At 39.4% G+C, this 24,050-nt stretch overlaps 1 protein-coding gene across 1 annotated transcript; it reads left to right on the top strand.

The window, feature by feature from the left end:
* Positions 1-13,676: 13,676 nt before the first annotated feature.
* LOC311058539 (uncharacterized protein) lies at positions 13,677-22,383 on the top strand (the record flags this gene model as incomplete). Its single annotated transcript, XM_084076002.1, has 8 exons — positions 13,677-13,890; positions 15,091-15,150; positions 16,528-18,539; positions 18,603-19,169; positions 19,233-20,682; positions 20,796-20,929; positions 21,625-21,734; positions 22,213-22,383. The coding sequence occupies 8 exons, from the start codon at positions 13,677-13,679 to the stop codon at positions 22,355-22,357; spliced, it is 4,692 nt and encodes a 1,563-aa protein (XP_083932128.1). The 3' UTR covers positions 22,358-22,383.
* Between the last annotated feature and the right edge of the window lie 1,667 nt (positions 22,384-24,050).

The raw sequence follows: 24,050 nt of genomic DNA on the forward strand, positions 1-24,050 counted from the left end.
TGAGACATTTATATATTGTGGTCAGGTAGGACACCTACAGTACTGGTTGACAAGGCATACTGGTTGATAAGGTCAAATCACTATGTATCCTCTGGCCAAACATGTTATAGCTCAACAGTAATTTCAGCTCCTGTGGGGGACCGCGGTATGAATCCTGGAGAGGACATAAAAGTTACTGCTTGCAGCTTTAACCATTTAAAAAAAGCTTGCAAACGTAATGTCATTTAGACACGTTGATTCAGCTGATGGTAAAATGTTTTAATGTCAAGGACCCCCATAACTCTGGGAGTGTAACACATGGAACCAAATGGACTCCTAAGGGTCCATTTGGTTCCATTTGTTACACTCTCAGAGTTACAGACATGTAAAGGTCCATTTGGAACGCCCTCAAGGGTCCCTAGACCCCACTTTTAGAACCACAGGTTTATCGTTAACAGGACATGTACATCCGTTGTTGAGACAGAACTACCTCTACATCAGCTTAGGAGGTAGATTCACCATGAATGAGACAGAACTACCTCTACACGCGCCAGAATGAATAGTACACCACTGTAGGAGGTAGATTCACCATGAATACATTTGGCAGGAAGATAAATCACTATTGACTGATCGACTCAGATTGAGGATCAAATACTGTGAATGGGATTCACCTGCAACTCAAGTACCAACGCAAGGTCACAATTTCATCTGATCAATTATGAAAAGGGGGAGTTTAAAAAAAAAAGTATCCTTTAAAGATAGGGTAAGTGATTTTCTTTCGTTCAAATAAATGTTAAATAGCATTGTACTGCTATAGAGTGTTTGAGGAGTCTCCATGTCTCTCCAGCTCTTTATTAAACAGAAAAGGCATTTTCCGGTCAGGATACCGACCGGAAGGGTCTAACTACCCTGTCGAGGTGCATTTCTCATTAATGAGACACTCCCCACTGATTATCCTTTGCTTAAATAATGACTGCTATTCTGCACTTATATAAAACTTGATTTTCAGGAAGCTGCGCGGCCTGAAAATCCAGCCCTATATTGCGCAGATCAGAGCAATGGTAACCAAGTTATGGCCATTTGATGTGTTAAACACTGTAGTGGGCCATATGTGTGCAATATAGTTTTTTTTATCATGGCACACCCCTGAACAGCTTTTGTGCCAAGTTTGGTGCAGATCGGATCCACTAGGCATTTTTAATATAGGAGATTAATCGTTCATTGTTCTTTATTAAATAGTGAGTGTTGTTATGCACTCATATAAAATGTGTAGAGTGATATTAAACAGTGGCAACCTATGGTTTGTGTCATTCTTGACGTGTGTGTGTGTGTGTGTGTGTGTGTGTGTGTGTGTGTGTGTGTGTGCGCGTGTGTGTGCGTGTGTGACAATGCATGCTTATTTTGACAGGTTGTTTTGACAGATTATCTACAACATTGATTGTTGGTCCAGGAACGATTAAAAATAATTAACTAAAATCATTCCTGTTGAGGTGGGTGTGTTTGAAAATTCTTAAGATGCCAGCAACAGCGAGCGGAAGAATCTTGGCACATAAAGTACAATGATGATGAATAGTGACAGAAGTGACAGCATAATAACTGTTACACAATGGGACATCATATTCTGGCCCTGGTTCATAGAGTTCTCCTTAAAGGGATAGTTCACGGTATTAAATGTTTTCTATGAAGTACTCACCCCATGGCATGAAGCCTTGAATTCATGGACATGTATTTCATTTGTGTTGCTTTCCTGAACTTAAATGCCAATATTTAATTGTATATAGCTTGTAGATCTGCTACTTTTGCCGTTTTTGAATTTGAATAGTGAAAAGTAACAGTTTTGGTTGAGGTTTCCACCCAACAGAGACAATATGATGTAAAGTTTGCACCCACTCACCTTTGCAGCTAAGTGGCCCTTTGTTGGGATAAAAACGCTGTCTTGTACTGATATAAGACTTCATTATTGAAATCCCAAACACAGTAGACTTTAGAATGCCTTCCAGTCTCCAAGGTTTTCTTCAGAATTGCTAAAAACTTAACCATGACATCCCAATTGTTGTGATGTGTTGTGAGCTTGTAGATCGTCTTAGGCCTATGTATATCTGGTAAAATTACATTTTTCATTTATGTCCGTGGTAAAAAATGCAATATTTATGAAAATGTCCATCACAAGCTTGATACTGAATAGAAGGTACGTGAACGACTTGAATCCTTACAATGCCGTTGTAAAGTAGGCTACTGACGTCTGTTTTCAGCGGCCCAAAGCAGTGCTGAACCATAGCAGCAGGAGATCAGGGGCTGTGTTGTGAGCTTGTAGATCGGCTATTTTCAGAGCGTGACACCCAAGCGCAGCCAAGCATAAAATGACTTGTCTTAGTTCTACTGGATCTATTCTCCTCTATCCCCTCCCTAACATTTGAGTCTATAGTTTTTATTTGTTGACAAAATTGGCAATATATTTGGTCATAGTTTTAGTCATCATAGTTTAGTTTTTATGTATTTTTTGTTTAGTTTTCGTCAGTGAAAAAAGGTAGCTGACGAAAATGATTTCTTCATAGTTTTAGTCGACGAAGTGAACACTGATATGTACAGTACTTGGTTTATTTCCATCTCTGCTAAAGTCACACCCTGTGGAGTTTGACTGGAATGAATGGTGAAAGCATAGCATAGACGACACTAATACTCATGGATTAAAGTCCTCAGTCGCCACTACTGATTTCAGATATTTAGAATCTTGGCTTTCTTTAAAGCAAGGGTAGGCAACCTTAGGCCAAGCCAACATTGGCACAGAGGTGTGCCAACATTGGCACAGAGGAGGGTACTCACTCATAAGTGTGTTTTAAATTTGAATTTAGTAAATTTAGTACATTTAAATTTAGTCAATTAAATTAGTGCTAGGTATACTCTTAGTTGCTTGTTTTAGAAGAGAATGCACTTCTGGTGATTAGTAGTTTCCTTGCCTACCTATGTTGAATGTACTTATTAGACCCTCCAGAAAAACATGATTATGCGATCGCATAATTTACCGCATAATCAGCAAAATGGTGCATAATTATGCGGGGGTAATCTTTTTTCAAAAAGGCCATATCGCATCGCATAGCATAATATGCACATCGCATAATATGCTCATCGCATAGCATCGCATAATAGGCGCATCGCATAGCATTGCATAATATGTGCATCGCATCGCATAATATGTGCATCGCATCACATAATATGCGAAATATGCGCCACATATTTTCGCATATTTTGCATCTTTCGCAATCAAAATCCGTTGGCAATATTTTTTTTTATGTGGTGTCAAAATTAAACGTAATGTTGATATAGGGTAACGCACACCCTCTCATGTAGGCTAATATTGCTTAATTAGCATTGTATGCTGTGAACAGTGGCGGCAGGTGCAATGTTTCAAAGGCGTTCCAAAGACCAGTTAATCATTTGAAAAACGCGAAGAAAACTGACAGCGATATAAGACAACACCCTGTGAACTTTGATCGGAGCCTGAGGCGGATTTATGAGACAAAGAGCCCCCGGCGTAGTTATTGTATGTTGATGGTTTAATGTTGTTGTTGAAATCCTCACGCTCACACACACACACACACACACACTTATGTCCACACAAAGGAGAGCATACAAGGACACAAATATTAAAGGTGCAGTAAGATTACATTCACAAAATCGGTGCGCACGCACGCACGCGCGCACACACACACACACACACACACACACACACACACACACACACACACACACACACACACACACACACACACACACACACACACACACACACACACACACACACACACACACACACACACACACACACACACACACACACACACACACACACACACACACACACACCTCAATGCTTGCAACAAAGGAGAGAGCCTACACTGGTTTAAAGTAGAACATTTATGTTTATTAAACTTACGTCAAATGATTACTGAAAATGTACAAAGGTCAGTGTCAGTAATCAATAGTGTATGTATGCACTGTGAAGTGGTGGATGCAAAGATAAAGCAAAACAAACAAATCAAATGCAGTGGGCCATGCGGCTGCAGGGTGGCTGGGCAGAGAAATATTCAAGCCAGAGCAGCCTGTTAAATAGAGGAGAAGGCCAGAAAGCCACTCCCTTCTCAGATGGCCACCATTACACTGATGGGCCCCAAACTGGACAGTGCAGGGAAACAGACAGAAATGAGCAATTAGGCAATCACCCAATTATACAGAGAGAGAGAGAGAGAGAGAGAGAGAGAGAGAGAGAGAGAGAGAGAGAGAGAGAGAGAGAGAGAGAGAGAGAGAGAGAGAGAGAGAGAGAGAGAGAGAGAGAGAGAGAGAGAGAGAGAGAGAGAGAGACACAGATATCAAGGGCTTTCTATGGCATCTAAATATTAGCCTCCATGAGTGTCCTTCTTATGGAGGCTAGAAATTGGGCCTCTTGCTTACTTCCTTCACACGTTTTACCAATTATACTACTTAAGGCTCTGTTAAGGGTTTCACCAACAAGTCGACTAGTCGACTATAACCACTAGCCGACACTCTGGCGGTAGTCAAACTAGTCAACGATTAAAAAAATATATTAGTATAACTATTACTATTTACTTTTTTAAATAAATCTGGCCAGTATATCTACAGCAGATATGCAGCTGTGGGCCCTGAAACAATGCTCTCTCAATACATCCATGGGTAATCGTTGTCAAACAAATCATAGGTGTGATAGTGATGTTGTGCCTTCAGTGTGGAGCTCTCAAACAGCAGACATGTGTTACTAAAACCCTTTAGGTGTAGGGATAGGAGTTTGTAACATAAAAACATGAAAGATAAGTGACCAGGCTGGTGAGCATGAGGTACAAATAAGGGTGATCACACAAGGTTTTACAGGTGCAAAGGGGTGCTTTAGTGATCCTCCTTTAGTATTTACATTATTTACAGGTCATAAACAAAAACAAGCCACTACCAAAACAACAAAAGAAGCAACCAGGAAAACATAGATGGACTAACTAACTAACTAACTAACTAACTAACTAGCTTTGGTCATACATTGTTGCCTTGCTCAAAATAAATCCTTAATATTTTTTCATCAAAGACGGAGTGCGTTGGAATTATTTTCTTTGCATGTCTGCAATCCACACCATTTGGGAGTTAAGTAGTACTAGTTTGAACAACCTTTTTGGTTATATGTTCTTACCTGTGTCACTAAAGAACACCTGTCTATAGAGCAATTTATCCCTGCAGCGCTTCTCTTTCTCTTTTTTAACCAAGTCTATTCCATGTTTGGGATTTCAATATTGGGTCTTATCAGTACAGACAGTGCTTCCATCGCACATTACATGAGCAAAAGGGCCACTTATAGCTGCAAAGGTGAGTGCAGTGCGTGTATAATACATCATAATTATGGCTTAGGGTTGCTGGCATTTCAAAGGACTGTGTTAGTTGAGGACAGGAGGAGATCAAGTTCTACCAGCTGTTTGTTTGTTTGGCAAGGTAGCATCAATAGTTGTGGTTTCCATTAGCGTCAAACAGGTATAGATGTTGATTAACAATGATGTCAATTGAACAATGAAAAAAAGAAACTTCAGAGTCAAAACTAATATGTACATGATGAGTGATTAACAAAAAGCGTGACAGGATCTAAAGGAATGCAGTGTCACAATAGTTGTATGCAAAGAGAGAGAGAGAGAGAGAGAGAGAGAGAGAGAGAGAGAGAGAGAGAGAGAGAGAGAGAGAGAGAGAGAGAGAGAGAGAGAGAGAGAGATCCAACATACACAAGTAATAGCAATAACAATAATAATACATCTAATAGTGTAAGCTAGTATATAATGATATAATATAATAGTATACTGTTGCAGTAATGTTAGATCTGTCAGGTGTTGAGGCTTTGGATCAAGGATTTCCATGGGTTATGATTGTGGAGTGTTATTATACAGTAGTTGCTATTGTTATTTTTGGACACTTTGAAATACTTTCTCTCAACTGAAAAAAAATCATCTTTAGTTCCTTCTGAAGAATCTGAACAGATTGCGATCTGTTTCTGCACCATTCTCACTGTGGTCACTCACATACCGTTGGCTTTAATTGTTTCATCGTCTGACCACACCTCATACACTCCATTCACCTGTTGTCTTAAAAAAAGAAGAAGAATAAATGTTTTTCTCTAACAAAGGATTGAAGGCACTGTAGTGTTCTATATCCCAAAATATGAATATACAAACTCTCTGAGACAGGACTACCTTTTTTTTTTACTTGTGAAGTTCCAATAATCAAGTAACACCTGTGTGTGTTAATCACGTACACCTGTGAAATATATCCTGGTACATGTTCTCTAAACTAGAGGTTCGGGTTCGAGCTTAAGTGTCCTCCTTCTATACACACACACACACACACACACACACACACACACACACACACACACACACACACACACACACACACACACACACACACACACACACACACACACACACACACACACACTGATATGCAAGACATGTAAAAGCTGAACAAATCAAATAAAGCACTGGTGTCAGTAATGTAAAACATTCTTTCTCTGCTGTGCTCAGGCCTGTTTAGTTATAAAGTAAGAAAATACGCTGATGAAATACTGTACCCTCCGTCTTTTCCTGTCACTTTCCAGATGCGATGCAAACGTTGAATGGACTGCTGTGTGTGTGCGTGCGTGCGTGCATGCGTGCGTGCGTGTGCGTGTGTTCCTAGTGTGTGTGTGTGTGTGTGTGTGTGTGTGTGTGTGTGTGTGTGTGTGTGTGTGTGTGTGTGTGTGTGTGTTCCTAATGACGTAGTGGTGCGGGCAGATCACAGGGGCAGGCAGACAGAGTTAAAAAGGCAAAAACTAAAGACACAAATCTATCTGCTTTTGATACATTTGTGCGTACAGTACGTTACAGGGAATGTTGCCGGTGTAATTAATTTGCACTGATAAGATAATACAAACTGTGTCTCGGAACCCATGCACACGCTCTGGGTGCGCGTGCATGCGTCCCCTTCGGTTCTAAAATGCTCTCTGCATCCCTGAGGGACGTGAGGGACTCGACCCTGCAACCGACCCGGCCGTAACTTGCTCCTCCAAGGGAGATAGCTCTCTTGGCGTTGCTTATTACCTGCCGGTCTGCTGAGCTGGAGACCGGGGTTGGATTCCAGCTCGGAGTGCGAAACGTTACAATAGATACAATAAGTTGCACTGAACCCTCTCCTTCTAAGATGATAAACATCACCATTGAGAAATGTACAATACTATTCCAACTAAAATCACTAAAATAACTTTACTCTTCAATAATCCTAGTTTCAATAACACAACTGAATACTGAATATCCTTATCATATGAACTGAAAATGATTATGACTCAAAACAATGGACACTACAAGCACATATTGCTATTTTCAGGGAATGATAGCAGCTAGAAAACATTACTTCTAGCTGTCTTGTTGTCCTCACCTGACCCACATACAATACCATACATCTCCTGCAACATATTAATGAACAATGTCATTCCAACACTTTAGAAAGACACCAAAATCATTCCCTTTTTTAAATTAGATCGTGAATATTTACAATATGTATTAGGCTACCTAATTATAATGAAATAAATATACTATCCTTTTTTCAAAAAAAAGAAAAGAAAAGTGCAAAGTCTTTCCACGTTTGTCTGTGTACAGACATGTTGATGAGCCCTGCTTCTAGGGCTTCTATCATCCTAAATGAACCTACATTTAGCATGAACCCTGAACAAAAAAGGTAATTCCGTCTGCAAAGTAGCCTACTTAAGCCAAAAAAACAATTAACTAGTCTAGCAGAGAGACGTAAGTTAGGCTAAACAAACAATGTAACAATTAATGCATATTTCCATGCAAGTGACTCACAGCTTACATGTATGTCCCTCATGCACATGTCAGGGGTGATTGACAGTCCTTATTGTACTTTGTCTATACGGGAGGAAAAAGCTTTGCACGCTAACTCCTGCAGCGATGGGCAGAGCTGTGTCGGGAGATCAAAGAGAGAGATGCATGATGTCCCCTTTATTAAGTATACCTGGCAGGCTTTTAAATAGACAAAATCTATTTATCTAACATAAATACAGATAATTTTATTCATGATGTTGTTTCAGTGGACTGGAATAGGTTTCAGTTGATTCCTTTTGTTGAGGATGCCTCGAACTTTCTTTTAGATGAATTTGTGAGAGTTATTGATAAACATGCCCCTTGGAAAACAGTAAGAGTTAAAGGTAGACATTTACCATGGATCAATTCAGATCTCATAGGTCTCTTTAAACGTAGAGATACGGCTTGGGAAAAATACAGATCTACTCGGGACCCAGTCGACTGGGACTCTTACAAACATTTGAGAAATATTTGTAAGACACAGACCAGAAATGCCAAGGCTAATTTTCATAGGAATGGACTTTCACAAGATTTCAAAAATCCAAAACAGTTTTGGAATAAGTTGAATAGTATTCTTAATCCAAGGAAAAACTCTGTTCCGCAGATTCGTGTAAATGATGAAGTTGTCCATGACCCTGCTCTGATCTCTGATGTGTTTAATCGTTATTTTTCTTCTGTTAGTAATTCTTATTCTTTTGATTCTCCTTATTTAAATAATCATGTTAGTAGTCCTATTAATGGTTCATTTGCATTTAGACGAATTTTACCTACGGAAATTTCACAAGTTATTTCAGATCTTAAGGTTGGATGTGCCTCTGGTCCAGATGGATTAGAGGCCAAGTTTATTAAATTAGCTTCTCAAGTTCTCATTTTCCCCCTTGCCGATTTATTTAATTTGTCCCTATCTACTTATCAACTTCCATCAATCTGGAAATGTGCAAAGGTCACTCCACTCTTTAAAGGTGGTGATCCTTTAGAGGTTAATAATTATAGACCTATTTCTATTATCTGTGCAACGGCAAAAATATTTGAGAAGCTCATCTTTAATCAATTATCTCAATATATTAATGATCTCAATATTTTATCCCCATTTCAGTCAGGTTTCCGTTCCAATTTTTCCACTACTACTGCTCTTGTTAAATTTTCAGATGATGTATACTCCGCTTTAGATAAGGGTAAATTATTAGGTTCTATTTTTATTGATTTAACTAAGGCTTTTGATTTAGTTGATCATTATCTTCTTTTGGATAAACTTTATGATTTTGGTCTTTCTCGTCAGGCATTACTTTGGTTTAGTTCTTACCTTCATAATCGTCGTCAGTGTGTTTCTTTTAACAATGTTAGATCGGATTTCTTGGTGGTAGAAAAGGGTGTTCCACAAGGATCAATCTTAGGTCCTTTACTTTTTTCCATTTTTATTAATGATCTTCCCAAAATATGTACAAATTGCTCCATACAGTTATATGCTGATGACACAGCTATCTATACATCTGATTGTGATATACATAAAATTCAAAGCTCCTTACAAACGGAGTTTAATTTGGTTCAAAAATGGCTTTTAAATAATAATCTTATATTAAACAAGCAGAAGTCGTGCAGCATGGTGTTTGGTACTCGGTACTTTCTTAACCGTACATCCTCTGAATTATCTATTTGTTTTACAGATGGCTCTCCCCTTAAAACAGTGGAAACATTCAAATACTTAGGACTTTGGTTAGATTCTGAATTTTCTTTTAAGCCCCATATCGATTCTGTTAGGAGTAAAGTAAATAATGGTCTCAGATTAATGTATAGATCAATAAACTGTTTTACTTTTCAAATAAGAAAACATATTGTTCAGCAGCTTCTACTTCCTATCATTGACTATTGTGACATCCTTTATCAGAACACCTCTGGGACACATCTTCATTCGTTAAATGTAGTTTACAATAATATATGTAGATTTGTACTCAGGTGTCCTTACAGTACACATCATTGTGTTCTGTATGATACGTTAAACTGGTTATCTCCTCAGGATAGGAGACATTTTCATTGGTTGCTTTTTGTTTTTAAATGTATTTACTTTAATTATCCTTCTTATCTGAAAGATCTTTTACGTCCGTGCAATTCAAGATACCCTTTAAGACATACTCAACAACCTGCTTTTGAAGTACCTGTCGGTATAAACAAAGAAATTGGGAGACGTTCGTTTAAGTTTAAAGCACCTTCTGATTGGAACAATTTATCCACTTTACTTAGATCAATTATTTCTTTTTCTGTTTTCAAAATAACTCTGCTTGATTCCTTAAAATCTAACTGTTCTTGCTTTTGATTTATTTTATTTTATTTATTATTATTATTATTTTTTCATAATTGATTGTTTTATTATTATTTTATTTGATTTTTTAATTTGTATTTGTATTATTATTATTTTGATTACTATTATTTTTATTATGGCGTAACAGATGTAGACTGGTCTGGGATGGTGTGAGAGCCCTATATGTGTATGTTTTGTTGTTGTTGAATGTTACGTGATTGTTTTGTATCAATGTTTGTGTGTTGTGCCTGAGGACCCCCTGGAAGACGAGATGCTGCATCTCAAGGGGTTTATCCTCCAATAAAATTTTCAAATCAAAAAAATTTACAATAATGCCAATAAAGTTTTGGCACTGAAGCTACGGAGCGTGCGGCTACTTTGATCTCCTCTAAGTTCTTCAGTCTTACCCGGCACCTCAAAAGGACTGGTGTGTGACATGCGTTGCTACCTCGATAACATGAAACAAAAACAATAACTGGCCTTAACTGGTGGAAACGAGCAAACTGGCACCGATAAATAAGTCACAAGACTTTGATCAGAGTGAATAGTGAAGGCACGAGTAAGAAAACATTAATAATACTGTCACTGATGCTTTCATCAACGATGACCATGACGAAACAATTGAGTTTAGTTTAGTTGACGAGACGGTGACGACCTAAACATAGCTCTTTGATGACAAAAAACATAACGAGATGTATATGATGATTTTGTTGACGAGACGGGACACAGAGGTTATTGGGTGGTCTATCTGACTTTCAAAATGCATGTCATTTCCCCCAATTGTGGTCATCCCTATAGGGCATAGCAGTGGCGGCCATTTTGTGGCGCCAAAAAATAATTTATATCCATTGTTATTATAAATTATTAACTATAATCCAAAATAGTCCAAAACACAGCTCATAATGATTTATTATGGACAGACTTTTGATATCATTTTGCTAATAATTCGGGTCTCGGATTAATTCCATTCATCAAAGAATTTCTTCATTTTTGGATTCTGGATTAACCGTTAAGGAATATTATACAAACTAAAACTCTCCGCAAGTCAAAGACACCACCATAGGTAAACGATAGAAATAATCATTTCTTGGGTGATCCTCTCCTTTAAGAGGGGCAGCTTGCCATCACTCCACTGCAAGTAATGTGCCAGAGTCGTATTTAAGTACCTGAGACTTTTTCTGTTGTACAATCATTACTGTTACTATCTATGTAAGATAACGCTTTGTATGAAAATCCACATTTTTTATATATCTATATCATTTAATTGTAACTAAATGTCTGATATTTGTAACAAACCAAACCAAAAGTATTATTCTGCCATGTTAAATCCTTTTATATTCATATCAATGCAATCTGTATTCATTTAAACAAATGTCATTGCATTCATTCTTGTTGAAACAGTGGTGTAGAAGTAAACCTGGAGGAATAGACCCCTTAACAGACGACGTCACACTGATGAGAACCAGTATGCGTGCAACCAGTATGCGTGCAATGAAACCCATTCTATCAGCTCTCGCTAGGACGCGCCTCACTAGCCAACACACAAGAGGGGGTTGGGGTGTGCTGAAACCAGCGCACCCCAAAACAACAGGTTGGAAATTGATTGCGTGAAACAATCACCTGTGCGTCCAGTCTAAATGTTAGTAAACAAATAATTGGTCTATGGGTCACATTTTAACACAACACACCATACTGTAAATGACACAGATGTACAGCTAGGGCTGATGAAAATCATGACAATCATAGAACAGTAAATGACACAGATTTGCAGTGACGTAAAATAATAACAATTGCTCTGCCTGCCTGCAAAGCAATGGCCGAGGCAGTTGGAAGTATGTGGAAATAGATATCAAACATTGCAAGATGGGAAGTAACAAGAGGAGGAAGACAAATACAGGAGGGTGGATCAGCACTTTCTGGACCTAAATGTTCATTAAACCATTACACCCCCCTTTATACTCATTGTACACACACACATTGTAAATGCTAATAACCCCCCCCCCCATGCATCCCGCCTGCATCCCTCCACTAGCTCCCAACATCCCCAAGAGAAAAGTGTGAGCTTGTAGATCTGTTATTGCAGAGCTGAGTTGTCTAGCATTTCTGCATTTTAGTTTTTTCATGTCATATGAAAGCAGAAAGTCCTGGCAAAATAATGATGTATTGGTTAATTAGATTGAGCAAATCGTTTTGAAACTACAGCTTAGAACATAATGCACAACACTTGAATGGCTCACATTCAGAGATAGTTTTTACATGTCGATTTAAGCTCTGACATTAGTGTCAGACATACTCTAGTATGTGAAGAGTCTTGCTGTGCCATTAACTCATTTTGGACCAAAACATATTTTTGTGATTTTTTTCCTGCTTCCTTAACATCTTGCGAGAAGACTCAAAAATCGTCATCATCAATATAGAGCCCTGGGGGACATAGTATAGAGCCCTGGGGGACACCCATCAACTATGCAGGCTACTGTATAGGGTTGAAGGGGTTAAATTAATAGTTGCACCATCTATCATATCTGGGTGTTTGCTTGTCTGCCTGTCAACAAAATAATTTGACTGACAGACGCCCACGCACGTACATATGCAAACACACACCCGTTTTCATTCACGGTGGTGGCTATTATTATTGTCTCCTTGCTTTTGATGCATTTTACTTAACCTTTGTCAACAAGTTGCCGATCATCTGTGTCCACCCAGATTCCAATAACTCGGAAAAGACAAGATTCATGGAATCCTTAAGCCCTTTTATAATACTAGATTTTCAGGCCGCTACGCATGCCTTCAAATCTAGTCCTAAAGTCAACAAGTTATGGCCATTTCAAGTGTTAAACTCTGCTGTAGTGCCCCACATGTGTTCAATTTCGTTTTTTTATCTAACTACTTTCATGGCAGACCCCTGGTAAGGCATGAAAGTCCAAAAGGAAAAACTGTGGCCACACTTTCAGAAACGGCAAACATGCCGAGCCTGGGACCTAATAATTCAGCTATAAATGCGTCAACTGAAAAGTGATAAAAATTGGTTGAATTTGTATCATGTCTATAATATGCATACAAGCAATAGATCGTTTGATATATTTTTCATTTAATTTTAAATGTGTTGACAAATGTTGGGCACATATTTTATTTGTGGTTTGGCACTATCGTAATTGATTTGGCATGAAGAATAAGGCATTCTAATGACATCCGCAAGCTTTGGTCCCATGTAAGTCTGCCTCCAAGCAGACATGAGAAAGAGCGGGCTTCCGCCCAAATTCACTGAAAAAAAAGGATTGATGAATCTTATTCGTAACGTGGCAATTTGCGTACATTCCTTTACGCACAAAATCTGGGCATGAACTTGTTTAGTGAATCGTGCCCATTCTCTCTTTCTTTTCTTAAAGGTTTGGGTTCTGAGCTACAGATTGGGATCTGAGCCAGCACATTGTAAAGAGGTAGTTCCTTTTGGAGGTTGGTGAGTATATAAGACAGCTGTCCTGTATCAATCATCATTGAGGTCCAGGATGGAGGCTTGCAGAGCGTTGCTGCTTTTCCTCTTCTGCCTGAGTGAGGCTGAGGCCATGCCAGCTGACGTCCAGTTCCAGCTGAGCCTCAACCATCATGAGAACCAAGGAACGGCGTTGGAGCTGAGCTTCGACCACCACGAGAACCAAGGAACGGCGTTGGAGCTGACCGTCGGCCATCACGAGAACCACGGTACGGCAAAGGAAAGGACAGGTAAGGATGAATGAGATGCTGATGCTTGTACAAAACGTGATTTAACCACTTAACCACCCTATACTTCATTTTACAACGAATAGCAAAAATTAGCTCACAACCAAGACAAAACAAAAAGCTAAAAATCAAGATTATTATAGTTTTTTTAATTAGTTTTTTTTTTCAATTTTGTTTTGACTTTATGTTTTCAATTTTAATTTAGTTTTAAAGCTGCACTATGCAACTTTACTTTTCTACCCCGGATTTGAACCCGGTTTTCTGTGGCAAGTGCAGATTTTTTTTTAACATTATGAGCTAATAAATTGAATCATGACCATCAGGTAAAAATTTGTTTCAGATCCTGTGTCTAGGTGAGACATGACATTTGACACGATCAAATATCTCAATAGAAGAGCAAAATTACTTTTATTCATTAAAACAATTGTTACATAGTTTTCATTTGTTTATATATTGGCTTAATGATATTTTAGATTGTTTTAGTTTTAATGTTAGTTTTGTATTGTCATATGACGTATTTTACAGTGATGAGATTCGAAAAGGTAAGAAAGATATTGTTTAATAAAAAAACATTCTATTAAAAATGCATTCACAGCAAAATGGGAAAAAATAGCAGAGTTAGAACCTAGAAGGTATATGTTATATCCATCCACAATATTGGACTGATAGTTAAAGCGGTTCTATGTGACTTTTTTAATTAATACAATATCATTTTGTCCAATCTGTACGGTAGTGTGTGTTTATAAAACAATATAACTGTACTTATCGTTGCTGTCCGGCAGAAACCTGCTAACTCCATTTATTTCCACAAATCAGGGCCATTGAACACCCTTTACGTCTGTGTGTTGGTAAAAAAAAAATTTGAACCAATGAAAAACATTAAAAAGCGCTTCTGACAAAACCAGCTAACTCCATTGGATCCTCAAACCTTCTGCTAAACCAGCTAACTCCATTGGATCCTCAAACTTTCTGCTAAACCGGCTAACTCACACACACACACACACACACACACACACACACACACACACACACACACACACACACACACACACACACACACACACACACACACACACACACACACACACACACACACACACACACACACACAAAACAAGATTGAAAAAGAGAGCTTTTACAAGTTGTAAAGGTACAGGCTGAATTATATATTTTTAATATTTAACTTGATAATGTATCTTTCAGAAAACGACACCACATTGAATGCAAGTAAGACGGAGCTGGAAGGAGGTGGAGGATGTTCAGGTAAGAGAGAAACTGGGTCAAACCCCAAAATATGACTGGATGTTATATCCTTGCTGTCGGGCATAAACATATCCATATTCTAACTTTTTGTGTTTTTTCGTAAATGAATGCCCTAAGTGATCATACTACAGCATCACAAAAAGCATTGATACTTTTGAATTTTAATCCTGAAAATGAACCATATTGGACTTAGACACGATAGGTATCGTGAGATACAGGGCCCTTTTTTGTGCGTCCTAGTTAAGTCTTAGTTTTAACTTAGCACCTGGAGGCGTGGTCAACTCTGTTTTGCTATTTTGAGGACGATAAAATGCGGTGTGACGCGTTGTGAGCTTACTGATGAGATCTTTTTTTCGGCAGCATAAGCGGGTGCAATACGTTAGTCCGACAGCGCATTCCTCCGACAGCGCATTGCTCCGACATTAAACAGTAAACCCGAACCAAACCCGCACCCTAACCCTAACCGCACGCGGATGCCACATAGTCGGAGAAAAGGTCTGTCGGATTAACGCATGCCTCCCGCATAAGCAGGGGGGCCAGTGAAAGTGAAAGTGCATGAGCATTTGGAAAGAGAAAACCCTACTTTGTTTCATGACACTTCTGCAGGCAAGACAGCAGTATTTTTAGTTTATTTCATAGAATTAATGAAGGAATAAGTATTGTAAATGCCGCCTAAATTGTAAGTGAAGCATGATTGGATGGATTGATACAGGGTGAGTAGGACTGCCTATCATGCATGCATGTGTACTGTGCGCCCGCCGCCCGATACTTCAATTTCAACCTATAGCATTTGATAGAGGGATAATCAAATTATAATTACACCACAGTAACATAGACACTTCACAGAGAACTTTGAATTATGACAATCGTTTGAGAGATGTCCGAGCTATGGCTAAATTAAACAGCCGGTGTCCAAAACTCTGCAGCCACATTGAGGCACCTCGAATTGTTAAATTGTTAAAACTTGCATTATTTTGTATTTTCTTTTTGAACTTTTAATCCTGTTGTTTAATGATTTCTCCCATGAAGGAAAGGATTCCAAATAAGCCAGCCGGCTTCTTCCTTTCCTTGCACAGCAACTTGTCATTTAATATGTATTGTTTCTATATTTTTTTATAACAATGTGCTAATAAACCAAACTAAACTAAACTAAACTAAACTAATTGTAGCATTCGCTATTACTTAAATAAGATAGCACCTCTAATTACCGCACGCAAAATAAGGCCCATAGTGTCTATAGTGTGAATTGACTGGGTCAAACCAAATATAGCTGGATGTTATATGCAGGCATACTGAGTTAGTGTCAATAATGTGAATTGACTGGGTCAAACCCTAGTATATAGCTGCATGTTAAATGATTGATTCTCATTCTTACAGATTCTGAATTGAAGAAAGAGAAAAACCACCTGGTCAAAGACCTAGACCAGCTGCAGTCCAGATATAAAAATCTGACTAACCAGAAAGACCAGTTGCAGACCAGTTTTGACCAGTTGCAGAGCAAATATAACAATCTGGTAAATAACCAGAAAGACCAGTTGCAGGCCAGGTTTGACCAGTTGCAGAGCAAATATAACAACCTGAATAACCAGAAAGACCAGTTGCAGACTAGTTTCAACCAGTTACAGACCAGCCATAACAACCTGAACAACCAGAAAGACCAGTTGCAGAGCAAATATAACAAAGTGAACAAACAGAAAGACCAGTTGCAGACTAATTTTGACCAGTTGCAGAGCAAATATAACAACCTTGTTGAACACAATGATAACTCGCAGTCCACTTATAACAACCTGACTGAGCATTGTGAGGACTTACAGTCCAGCCATAAGAACCTGAATACCGAGAAAGACCAGTTGCAGACCAGTTTTGACCAGTTGCAGAACAGCCATAACAACCTGAATACAGAGAAAGACCAGTTGCAGACTAGTTCTGACCAGTTGCAGACCATCCATAACAACCTGAATACAGAGAAAGACCAGTTGCAGGGACGATATAACGACTTGAACAACCAAAAAGACCAGTTGCAGACCAGTTTTGACCAGTTGCAGAGCAGATATAACAATCTGGTTGAAAACAATAATAACTCGCAGTCCACTTATAACAACCTGACTGAACATTGTGAGGACTTACAGTCCAGATATAACAACGTGAAGAACCAGAAAGACCAGTTGCAGGCCAGCCAAAACAACCTGAATACCCAGCAAGACCAATTGCAGGGAAGATATAACGACCTGAATACCCAGAAAGACCAGTTGCAGACCAGTTTCAACCAGTTACAGGCCAGCCATAACTACCTGAACAACCAGAGAGACCAGTTGCAGACCAGTTTTGACCAGTTACAGACCAACCATAACAATCTAGACAACCAGAAAGACCAGTTGCAGACCAGTTTCGACCAGTTGCAGACCAGCCATAACAACCTGAATACTGAGAAAGACCAGTTGCAGGGAAGATATAACAACTTAAATAACCAAAAAGACCAGTTGCAGACCAGTTTTGACCAGTTGCAGAGCGGATATAACAATCTGGTTGAACACAATAATAACTCGCAGTCCACTTATAACAACCTGACTGAACATTGTGAGGACTTACTGTCCAGATATAACAACGTGAAGAACCAAAAAGACCAGTTGCAAACCCGTTTTGACCAGTTACAGACCAACCATAACAACGTGGACAACCAGAAAGACCAGTTGCAGACCAGTTTCGACCAGTTGCAGACCAGCCATAACAACCTGAATACTGTGAAAGACCAGTTGCAGGGAAGATATAACGACTTGACCAACCAAAAACACCAGTTGCAGACCAGTTTTGACCAGTTGCAGAGCAGATACAACAATCTGGTTGAACACAATAATAACTCGCAGTCCACTTATAACAACCTGACTGAACATTGTGAGGACTTACAGTCCAGATATAACAACGTGAAGAACCAGACAGACCAGTTGCAGACCCGTTATGACCAGTTACAGACCAACCATAACAACCTGGACAACCAGAAAGACCAGTTGCAGACCAGTTTCGACCAGTTGCAGACCATCCATAACAACCTGAATACTGTGAAAGACCAGTTGCAGGGAAGATATAACGACTTGAACAACCAAAAACACCAGTTGCAGACCAGTTTTGACCAGTTGCAGAGCAGATATAACAATCTGGTTGAACACAATAATAACTCGCAGTCCACTTATAACAACCTGACTGAACATTGTGAGGACTTACAGTCAAGATATAACAACGTGAAGAACCAGACAGACCAGTTGCAAACCCGTTTTGACCAGTTACAGACCAACCATAACAACGTGGACAACCAGAAAGACCAGTTGCAGACCAGTTTCGACCAGTTGCAGACCAGCCATAACAACCTGAATACTGTGAAAGACCAGTTGCAGGTAAGATATAACGACTTGACCAACCAAAAACACCAGTTGCAGACCAGTTTTGACCAGTTGCAGAGCAGATACAACAATCTGGTTGAACACAATGATAACTCGCAGTCCACTTATAACAACCTGACTGAACATTGTGAGGACTTACAGTCCAGATATAACAACGTGAAGAACCAGACAGACCAGTTGCAGACCCGTTATGACCAGTTACAGACCAACCATAACAACCTGGACAACCAGAAAGACCAGTTGCAGACCAGTTTCGACCAGTTGCAGACCATCCATAACAACCTGAATACTGTGAAAGACCAGTTGCAGGGAAGATATAACGACTTGAACAACCAAAAACACCAGTTGCAGACCAGTTTTGACCAGTTGCAGAGCAGATATAACAATCTGGTTGAACACAATAATAACTCGCAGTCCACTTATAACAACCTGACTGAACATTGTGAGGACTTACAGTCCAGATATAACAACGTGAAGAACCAGACAGACCAGTTGCAAACCCGTTTTGACCAGTTACAGACCAACCATAACAACGTGGACAACCAGAAAGACCAGTTGCAGACCAGTTTCGACCAGTTGCAGACCAGCCATAACAACCTGAATACTGTGAAAGACCAGTTGCAGGTAAGATATAACGACTTGACCAACCAAAAACACCAGTTGCAGACCAGTTTTGACCAGTTGCAGAGCAGATACAACAATCTGGTTGAACACAATGATAACTCGCAGTCCACTTATAACAACCTGACTGAACATTGTGAGGACTTACAGTCCAGATATAACAACGTGAAGAACCAGACAGACCAGTTGCAGACCCGTTATGACCAGTTACAGACCAACCATAACAACCTGGACAACCAGAAAGACCAGTTGCAGACCAGTTTCGACCAGTTGCAGACCATCCATAACAACCTGAATACTGTGAAAGACCAGTTGCAGGGAAGATATAACGACTTGAACAACCAAAAACACCAGTTGCAGACCAGTTTTGACCAGTTGCAGAGCAGATATAACAATCTGGTTGAACACAATAATAACTCGCAGTCCACTTATAACAACCTGACTGAACATTGTGAGGACTTACAGTCCAGATATAACAACGTGAAGAACCAGACAGACCAGTTGCAGACCCGTTTTGACCAGTTACAGACCAACCATAACAACCTGGACAACCAGAAAGACCAGTTGCAGACCAGTTTCAACCAGTTGCAGACCAGCCATAACAACCTGAATACTGTGAAAGACCAGTTGCAGGGAAGATATAAAGACTTGAACAACCAAAAACACCAGTTGCAGACCAGCTTTGACCAGTTGGAGAGCAGATATAACAATCTGGTTGAACACAATGATGACTCGCAGTCCACTTATAATAACCTGACTGAACATTGTGAGGACTTACAGTCCAGATATAACAATGTGAAGAACCAGACAGACCAGTTGCAGAGCATTTTCGAACAGTTGCAGGCCAGCCATAACAACCTGAATACCCAGAAAGACCAATTGCAGACCAGTTTTGACCAGTTACAGACCAGTCATAACAACCTGAATACGGAGAAAGACCAGTTGCAGGGAAGATATAACGACTTGAATACCCAGAAAGACCAATTGCAGACCAGTTTTGACCACTTGCAGACCAGCCATAACAACTTGAATACCCAGAAAGACCAGTTGCAGGGAAGATTTAATGACCTGAATACCCAGAAAGACCAATTGCAGACCCGTTTTGACCAGTTACAGACCAGCCATAACAACTTGAATAACCAGAAAGACAAGTTGCAGACCAGTTTCGACCAGTTACAGGCCAGCCATAACAACCTGAACAACCAGAAAGACCAGTTGCAGACCAGTTTTGACCAGTTACAGACCAACCATAACAACCTGAATACCCAGAAAGACCAGTTGCAGAGAAGATACGACAGCTTAAATAACCAGAAAGACCAGTTGAAGGCCAGGTTTGACCAGTTGCAGAGCAGTTATATCAACGTGAACAACCAAAAAGACCAGTTGCAGACCAGTGTTGACCAGTTACAGACCAGCCATAACTACCTGAACAACCAGAAAGACCAGTTGCAAACCAGTTTCAACCAGTTGCAGTCCAGATGTAACGACATAACTGACCTGAAGAGGAGGCTGTGTGGTCAGTGAGACATCACTGTTTTTATTAATTGTTATGTCATGTTGTTCATCATTTGTCATAACATAATAGCAAATTAAAAAAACTGTGGCTAACTTAATTATTTGTATTGTTAGAATCAAATGGAATGACATTTGATGGCGGTGTGTGTTATTACATCTCTACTGAGAAGAAAACCTGGGAGCAGAGCAGACAAGACTGTAGAGACAAACAATCAGACTTGATCATCATAAACAGCCAAGAAAAACAGGTATGAGTGTGTGTGTGTGTGTGTGTGTGTGTGTGTGTGTGTGTGTGTGTGTGTGTGTGTGTGTGTGTGTGTGTGTGTGTGTGTGTGCCTGCGTGCCTGCGCGTGTGCGCGCGTGCGTGCATGCTTGTGTACAGTTTGTACTTCAGTAATCTCTCAAGAACAGATCCATCGCTGCGCTTGAATCTGTCGGTAGCCATGTTGACAACCCATGCACATTGGCTAGTGGGCCTGCCATCAGATCAGGAAGCAGGCCGCGCTTTACCCAATCAAATATAGTGGAGGGGATATACATGTGTTCTGTTCGTTCCCCACTGGAAACAACCCGAAACTCATTTAACAATAGCGTCCTCGGAGTCGACAAAACCACGGAAAGTTAGTAACATTTTAACTTGCTCTTTCGTCATAGAAACATGTGGGCTTATAACCAAAACGATCCATGTTCTTTGGGAGAAATGGTGTTAGTGTTCCGTGGAGATTTAGTTTTAGTGGGAATGAAAACATAGTCGCACCACCGGAAGTGGAAGGCTGAAGGCAGACCAAAACCCCGGTTTCCCTGAGCATGGGTCCTCCGTACAGCTCCGCCCAGAGTCAAATGAACAAGTGAAAAACAGCAGAGGGCGCTGTTTTTCCTTTTTATTTGACGATGGGTTCCCAGATTGGTACTTCAGTAACCAGAAGGTTTTTCTTCTGTCCAGGACTTTGTTTCGAGAGTGTTTAAAAGATACGTTTACATGTGGATTGGTCTGACTGACAGAGTGGAAGGCACCTGGAAGTGGGTGGATGGAACACCACTGACCACACCAACGTAAGACTTTTATTTGCTTTTTTACCCCTTTTACGTCTCTGCTAATTAAGGTCAAAATCTCACAATATTTTTGTTTATATATCGTCATACCCGAAATAGGGATACCAAGGTTAAAACCACTTAAACAAACTAAAACAACAGAAAATACACTATTATAGAGCCCTGAGGGACGCCGGTCAACCATTTAGGGTTCAAGTGGTTAAAACCTATTGTTGGATGACCGTGGTTCCCCAGGGCTCTATATTTGGTCCGCTCATTTTCCCCTCTACACTGAATATCTTTGCCGAAAATAGCCTCATGTTGCAACCTGTTGTGAGCTTGTATATTTGCTATTTTATCATTTAAAAAAATCTGGAAAACTCTGGAAAATTAGGGAAATGTACTTCGTAATTTGTACTTTGGAATACATACTACTATAAACAATACTTAGTATTTACTTGAGTATATATAATGTGTCCACCACTGCCTACGTCTCCAGGTTCTGGAGAAACGGTGAGCCCAACGACAATGGAGGTCAGGAAGACTGCGGTGGGTTCTTGAACCGAGCCAATAAGCTTGACCGAGGATGGAACGACTGGGGATGTCATGAATCTGCCATCTGGATGTGTGAAAGAGCTATGTAGAGAACTTTTTCCCAAACAGTGGGTCGGGACCCATGTTTGGGTCGCGGACCCATTTTCATGGGCCGTGAGTAAACATTTAAAATATATATCTTATTATTTCAAAATCTTTTTTTTCATCAATTATAAAGAAATCTAACTTAAAAACAACAAAAACAAAGTATAAATAAATACAAAATTAAAGAGATAACATAAATATAAAAAAACATTTGAAGAAGTGGTGAAAATAGCTGATCTACAAGCTTTGTGAGCTTGTAGATCTTGTATTTTCACTAGTTTGGGTCTCGGGCTGAAACGTTTGGGTTCCACTGTTGTAACGAAATCATCAGTCACGATGTATCAGTTCCCAGTATCACCCCACATTTTGGTGTGGGGGGGGGGGGGTCCCCAGATCACAGTGAAGTGACAATTTAAGGACTTTTTAGACCGTTTTAATACCTCAGAAAAAAGAAAAAGAACATTACTGCATCAAAAATACTCAACAAACTGTTACTATACTATAAAAACTGCATGGTTAAACATTGGCCAAATTGTCAAATGATGAGAGAGGCAAAACTTTTGAAAATAGCCGATCAACAAGCTTGTAGATCGGCTAATTTCACAATATGTATCTGTGTAACCAAGTCACACTAAATGTAATGCCTCAACTCCTACATTCCAAGTGCTTATTAAGGTGGGGGGTCCCCAGTTCAAACATGATTAAGGTCTGAAAAGGTTGAGAACGACTTAGTTACTGTATGTGTATTGTAACATGAATTAATGACGTGTTTCATTCTTAAATCAATGCAGTACAAGTTATTATGCATCTATTTCTCATCATATCATCATTTAGAACATCTCACCATTTTACATTCTTATGATTGATTGTGCTTTTTTTCTGTAAATCTGTAATTCATTTTAATCTGTTTCCTGTTTGTATGTCTTTAATAAATCATAAAGTTTCCCTTGGAGATGCCAAAATTATTCTTATGATTATTAATTCAAATGCATAATCAAAACTAGAAAATGTGCTCCTCGGAGCACAAGTCTCCGCCAGCAAATATTGATTAATCCTGTCTAAGCTATTTATATTACGTATTGTGTGTCTACATAATGTATTGCTCTGCCATTTCTCAGCCATTTCGTAATTATTCCTGTCTTACCTCACTTTGAAAGAGACAGACTCTTTCAAAGTGACACATCTATTTATAGGCCGCTATACGTCATGCTTCTCACTAGCCAATCAGAGCACACTCTTTCAACGTATTGTCACGTGTCACGTGAGGCTTGACCAATGTTAGCTTGGCCGAGGGGGGGGGGGGGGGGGGGGGGGGGAGTGAAAACATAGTCTCCTGGCGGAGACAATTACACTTTCATAATGTAGAATGCAACACAGCATTCTGATGATGGTATGATTATATATGTAGCCTAAGAGAGAACTGTCAATATAAACAGTTGATTTAATTAATAACAGAATATACTAAATTAGATCAATTTAAGAGAACTGTCATTCTATAATGAGGTGTGCGTTTTAATCAAGGATTACATGGAATTTTTACAGAGCCTTGATTGGCTGAGGAATCTGCACATTTTTTAAAACATGAAAGTAAAGTGTTGTGAAATGGTTCAAATTATACTGTCTCGGTAATCTAAATGGAAAAATAGATCCAATCAATATGTAATTATTCTGTCATTGTCTGGTTTAATCCCTGGCTGA

This window comes from Gymnoscopelus microlampas (genome assembly GCF_963454915.1).
Source record: "Gymnoscopelus microlampas genome assembly, chromosome: 13".
In the NCBI taxonomy this organism is placed as follows: Eukaryota; Metazoa; Chordata; class Actinopteri; order Myctophiformes; family Myctophidae; genus Gymnoscopelus; species Gymnoscopelus microlampas.